Raw genomic sequence first — 6,972 nt, 5'->3', positions numbered from 1 at the left:
GTTTGTCTACCACCACTATGTCCGGTTGGTTAGCCACCACCACTTTGTCCGTCTGTATCTGGAAGTCCCACAGGATCTTAGCTCGGTCATTCTCCTATATATATATATATATATATATATATGCCAAACTTTAATAGCCACACATCAAGCTTCACACACTTGTCTTTGTCAGCCCATCATCCGCTTCCTTCCATTTCATGAGATGGTGAAATACACACCTCTCCAAGTCCCAAAGGACCCCAGAGTCTGCCAATAGGAGAGAGAGGCTGAGAATGGATGATGGGACGATATTTAAACGACACGAACACATACTTCCTCCTTTCACTCCCTCTCCTTCCTTTTCCCGTCTTCTTCGATACATCACTCACCATCTCCTCTGCTTGCCTCTCTCACTCAAACCTCCCTTTGTTTCCATCGCTCGTCTCTCTTTACCACACTAATCACTCAGATTAGTTTTTTTTCCTTTGGTAAAGAAATTAAGCTTTCAATATCAAGTCTAATATGAAACACACACACACACATCTGATCAACATAAACTGCAATGCAGCTGTGACAGCAAAGACCAATCCATCCACTAATTGAGATCATGTGCCTATTGCCCTGTTTGCCTGAAGGAAATGACAAACATTCTGCTAAACAGCACTGACTAAAAGCTTCAGACAGAGAATGCTTTCCACTCTTTCTCGTCCCTTTAATCTAATTTGGCATAGAACAACACATCTTTATTTACATATAAGCACTGGTACCTCATTTTCAATGAGGTAAGTCTAATTTTCCTTTAGTTGAAGTAATTGAAGTAAACATTTTGAAATAATTTGCCAATCATAAAGATTTTTTAGACAAAAAATGAAGGCATAAACATTTAGAGGACCCAATGCTTACTGCACATCAGATCTTCTGAAACTGTCTTGCATCGCAGTAACTCATTGTGGAGATGTGAGCATCAAACATGATTGGTTAAACATTTTTCTTGGTAGGCAGCTTGTATACATATCTTGAAAATGAAAGCAATCTCAAGTCAATGAAGATGCTTGCTCAAATGTTTACTCTGGAATTCATGCTGAAACAGTGTACAGCGCACATTCATGAAAGGGTGACGTTAAGGCCCAAAATCTCAACTTAGTTTTGTAGTGAGTATTCACATACAAAGAAAAGATGGAATGCAGATAAAATACTGAAGTCAGGGCTCATAAACAGGAAAATGTGCATCAACATTTAATTATATCGCATCATATGAGACTTTATAAACTAATTTTCCAAGTCTGACTATGTTAGATCCACTTCAAAGAAAGTTTCAGTAACACCCATGAACAGTCGTCAACTCTGGCAAAAACGGCAGCACTTACTGAAAACTCACGATATCCTCAACAACTCAACTCAGTATCACATCATCAAAGAGTAAATAAACATTTACACTCTGCACTGTGCATGGTGATAATAAAGGTAAGCAGAGGAGTAATTAATTCAGATGAATGCCACCCAGAGCATTTGTGGTGACTAGGAGGTAAAAATATAAATTACTGCAAAATATCTTATTGACACAGGCCCATTTTTAAATTCCTGATTCATTGCTAAGTATTGATATTCAAGTATGTTAAAATATAGTATGTACAAAAATGCTTTTATCCAAAAGACAGTATTAGAAACTTTCAGTCACAGGCCTTTAAGGAGAAATGTGGAGTGCCTGGCTGGGATCTTGGTGGGTTTCAGGAGGTTAAAGTAAATTGGCTGAGTTTACAGCAAAATTAAGCCATTAACGGGAGTCACGTCAGCCCAGACTACGACAATCAAAGCTGATGACCCTGACCTGTAGTCATTGCTGTCTTTGTCTGTCTGTTCCCTTAGTTTTATGAGATACATGAGCTAGAATTGTTTTGGCCTCTTTTATACCCTGTCGTATTTTTTTGTTTCAAACTATTTATGTAGCTATAACCACATTGCTAATTAATGATGGCGATTTTTATAGATTTTCCAATTGTTGTTTTAAAACCTTTTGTGACACTGATCTGAGAAGTACCACAAGAATACGATTTTATTTTATGACCCCACTGATTGGCAGCCAATCAGGACTTAAAAACAATAAAAGCCCACTGCACTCACTGCCAGTAAAATTTTTATCAGCATAAAAGCTGTGTGTGTGTGTGTGTGTGTGTGTGTGTGTGTGTGTGTGTGTGTGTGTGTGTGTGTGTGTGTGAATGCTGAAACACACTGCAGACCTCTGACAGTTTTATAGTTATTCATAGACTATTTATCGCTTCGGTGTGGTGAAAGAATAAAGCTTCTGCACAAAGTTACACATAAATGTTTCAACTCAGGAGTTTCAACCACACTATAAAAACGAATTCTGCTGTTTTAACATACACACTTAGCAAAACTGGACAATGGTTTTGTAAGGCCAAAGTTGAAATGCAATTCTCAGTGTTGTAAAATCGCATCTGGTTTATGGCTTAATGTTGTAGCAGAAGTATTTTAATAATTTACGCACATATTAAAAGAGGTCATTATGGAAACACACAAGGCAGCACATTACAAATTACATTATGCTTAGCCAAAAAGAATAAGCAGGTAAAAAAGAAAACACTCACTCTACACAGTGCACACTCTAAGACACACACATGCACACAAACACACCACGCTCAAGTCCAGACAGGAATTAGGCAGGCTGATTGGTGAGTGACAACTGAAATTGAATTTCTCTGCTGTGAAGGCCCAAAGGACTCAGGGGAGAACATAAACACAATCACATGTGGGTATCGGTACACACAGGCATGAAAAGGCACACACACATCAGACATATACACACGTCAGCATGAACAATTGCTGAATAATTGCTGGCACACACACAAATACACGCACATATTCTTTCTCCCTCAGCTTCGCTTTCTCTCTTGTTCTCTTTCTCTTGAACAAATACAAATACAAACACACACACACATATAAACTTATATCCCCACCAGTCCCTGCTCTCCAATTTACTGCCAAAGCTGTCTCTTGAAAAGCAAATCTCTTTTTTTTTTCTCTTCCCAAAACATCACAATGGCAATCACATCTGGCAGCTCCAAACAAAACAACAAGTTTGAGAAAGGCCATCATTATACTGTGGCCAGTTAGATGTGATTTGAATTGTGATGATGAAAATGACAATCACTGGGCCACACATGATGCCAACTCCCACTAGCCAAATTTGGAAGAGAAATTTAGGAATTATGAAGGGAAATTTAGTTGTGCATTGGTGTTTCTGAGCTTGTAAGTTAAAGAGTTTTTATTCTTATGGCATATGCCTTATAAAATAATAGCAGACAACTGTGCTTGCAAAATCAGTCAACATAATACACCCCAGAGAATCTTCTGCTAACATCCACTGACAGATACCACAAGATACCTGCAGAGCCCCCACAAGATACCTGCAGACCTATGTAAGAATAAACCAGTGATTTCAAAGTTGTGGCTGAATGGTATATATTAGCTACCTCTGAACTTACTTTGCTGTGATTACAATGATACAGTACAGGCACATTATTTACATGATGAAAATAGTGTTGTTGTTTTTTTACTTCTTTAGCAAAGTTTCAATAATTTATCGCAAACATTTGATTTTAATGGAATTTTTAAAGCCATTGTATTTGAATTGCTCACTAATACAGTAACTGCACTACATGCAGCTTTTTTTTGGAATACAATGGAGGCTCCCTGGTAAGCACAGCATGAACACTTTTTAAAGTACACTTTGTGCCAGATTGCAGCTAAATTACTAAAAACTCATATTGCCAAATTTCTCTGCTGGCAGACTTAATTTGTCACACAGCTGTGCTCCAGTAAATATAAATACACATCTTCAAATAAGCAAAGAACTATGATGGAGAATTGCATCACTTATAAATTCAATCTTTTTCTATTTAGCTATTCGCACCATGATTTGAGGTCTAAATCATGCACTGCGCATTTTTAAGCAATATACTTGATGGTTGCATTTTTCTGTAAACAAGTTATAGTCATCAAGAAAAAGGGTGCTGCGTGACCATGTTGCTGCTTATTTTTTCAATTATTCATTGATTTCATAAACTAACAAACTACTCCTCTCAGATAAGTCGATCCATATCTCTGAACCAGCTGAAGACTCAGAGCTGGCTGTTAGAAGGGAAATTAGTAAATCATAAGAAATTCCAAAAAAATATTCAGATTTCTCCAGTGAGCAACAATCCTCTCCTGGAATTTTTAGAAGGCGAAATTCTACACTGTTCACTCTTTTATGCACTATAATGTTTTTTTTTTTTTGGAGGAAATTAGTAAGCGCCCGAGGTCTTCTGCTTCAAAACTGCAGTCAATACTAATACTTCACAGTCTAAACTATAACTTTGCTCTGCTCCAACTGTGATCTCATCTGTTGATCTCTATCTCTAAACCAACTGAAGAAACAGGCTTAAAGCTGGCAGGGAAATCATACAGCTATTACACTGGCACTTCATAGTCTAAATTGCTAACTGTAACTTTCCTCTGCTCCAGTTGCTACCACCCTTTTTTTTCTGAGTAAATTCCCACCATTGCTTGCTTTCTCTTTCTCCATAGGTCAATCACAAACTTACTAAACTTACTTTTCTGTGAAAGAAACGTGCAGCAGCCAGCAGTGGGTTAACAAGTAACAAGTTAATATGTCTTCTTTCTGACTTGAGATTCATGTTTACTGTGACAGTTTTAAAAAGATAAAATAATATAATACTGTGTATAAGGTGTGTTGCTCTATCTCCTGTTATTTATTTAAACAGATCCTAATGTGGTATACAGTCACTATGTTTTAGTCTGGATGCTAGATAAACCCATGTCTGATTTATTTATCTATCACAGATATAAGTAACTCCTTTCCAATATTACGTCTGTGTCTTCTTGACTTAGCGTTTTGCTTATTGCTTTTTGCTAAAATCTGACCTGAACTACTTTCAGGCTGGAATGTGTTAGTGTATACTTTGGTAACAAGTTTTGCACCAGTGACTCAATGTCAGACTATATGTCAGCTCATCCACCACCCACCTCCCTCCATGAGACACTGAAATAGCCATGCTTCCAGGCCCTGAAGAATCGTCCATTTAAAATAGAAAAATTTATTATTGTCTTTCTGCAGCAGCAAAAACAACATCATGTGTATCGTATGCATCATTCATAGACATAGCTGATAATTGGTGCCACATATAAACAATACATAACATAGATGGCTTTTAGTACAATTAACCACCTGAGTCCAGTTTACTGAATAGCTTACTTAGCACCCACCTATCACATAACACCAGTCACACCTCTAATAGGCAGTTTGAACGAACTACTTTTTTACAAGACTATAAATGTATTTATTTTGATATATAGAATTCTTTGAGGATTGTCTGTGAAAAGTATTTGTATCTGCCTCTGTTTTTTTCACACAAACGGCATGGCCTATGCCATATCTTCATCTCTTTTATGCTTCTTGCTTGCTGTGTCTTCCCTGAGGCACTTACCCATCCACCTCTCGGACCCCTTTTCTCCATCTTAATATTCTGAAGTTGCTTACTGAAACATAAGGCATTATGTGGAAAGACTTTACTAGAGGTTTACAGGGGTCAAATCCTGCCTCATTCACATTCTACTATCACAGTGTAGTTTCTTAGGCCCCGGGGCAATAATGGATATTGCATGTGTGTATGATGTAAGCCTTAGAAAGTGTTTACAAAGCGGGACATGAGCCTTGGTGTGTATATATTAACAGGATTAATAAAACACAAAAAATAAGGACATAGTTAAAATTACAGTGATGATGGAACAGAGGAGCAAAGTCTAATACCACCTATACTGAATACACAATGAAGAAAAACAGGTTTGGGGATGAGCCTTCAATGTTGATTCTACTGGATCACTTTATTGTGTCCTCCCACAGTGAACATGAATCTAGAGTTTATAGTTTCAATGCCAGCCACTATGCAGATGTTTGCTTAGGTCCAAGAGATGTGGACAAAGATATGAACAATGTGTTCATGTGTACGACAATGAAGTGGAATCAGTAACCGTAATAATATATGTTTGACTAAACAAACTTCATATAGAGTGAAGACAACTGATTAAGATTTAATTTGAAGAAAGAACCCCCCCCCCCAACACACACACACACACACACACACACACACACACACATATAAATTATCATCACTCCCATGTTCCATTACATTACAGAAGCCCTTTTAAATGCACTCTCTCAGATTTTTCACATAAAGCCCCACATAAACACAAGCCCATATAACATCCTGGCACTTTAATGATATAAACACACACACACGCTTCTTACCGGAGTGAAGTTCATGACTTTGAGAATCCAGATGGTCAGTGCCAGGTTGACAATCATGGTGACGAGGAGGAGGAGGATGAAAAAGTACAAGCATCTCTTTCTCCAGCCATAGATTCCCACTGCTGGATAAACCTGCGCACCACAAACTGAAGCCCCTCTCTGGTGGAGGGGGTTGGGCTGTGCTGCAAGGATATACTGCTCCTGGGTCATCTGAGGGAGACACAAATATAATGTTACATGTAAGATGTAACATTTTTTTTTGAGAAATTTCTCTCATTCTTCAATTTTATTTGAAGAATATCTAGATACTGACATTTTTTTAAGAAATGGAAATGCAGAGGGTTTATTATCCCTGTTTGTCAGCTGTAGATGCCCTAGTAAAATACCGAACATATGTTGTCTATTATTGTGAATGTTTGTATTCATTTAGTTATACAAGGATGATAAACAAATGTGGAGAAATGTTATGACTGTGAAGAAACAAATTCAAAAACAAGCAATTAATGGAATTTTTATTTCTCCCTTTCAGTCAGTGTTGTGGCCATTTTAAGGCATAGGTAAGCCTGTACCAGATGCCTCCAGTTGGAGGAACACTGTTAATGTACAATCGGTATTAGCTATTACACCATATAACTGTGATTTGTCTTTTATTTGCAGGTGCGTAC

At 37.6% G+C, this 6,972-nt stretch overlaps 1 protein-coding gene across 1 annotated transcript in view; it reads right to left on the bottom strand.

Annotated features, from left to right (window-relative positions):
* Positions 1 to 6,517, bottom strand: part of LOC102301797 (zeta-sarcoglycan) — a gene marked incomplete at its 5' end in the record, with an annotated part of 177,496 nt that extends 170,979 nt beyond the window's left edge. Inside the window, 1 exon segment of the mRNA XM_005944473.3 lies at positions 6,308 to 6,517. Within this exon segment, the coding sequence (XP_005944535.2) occupies positions 6,308 to 6,517 (210 nt within the window).
* Positions 6,518 to 6,972: the final 455 nt, after the last annotated feature.

Source organism: Haplochromis burtoni, unplaced genomic scaffold (assembly GCF_018398535.1).
Source record: "Haplochromis burtoni strain Fernald_Lab_line unplaced genomic scaffold, NCSU_Asbu1 Contig_409, whole genome shotgun sequence".
Lineage (NCBI taxonomy): Eukaryota > Metazoa > Chordata > Actinopteri > Cichliformes > Cichlidae > Haplochromis > Haplochromis burtoni.
The sequence above is the reverse complement of the archived record's forward strand: the minus strand, read 5'-3'. Positions and strand labels throughout refer to the sequence as shown.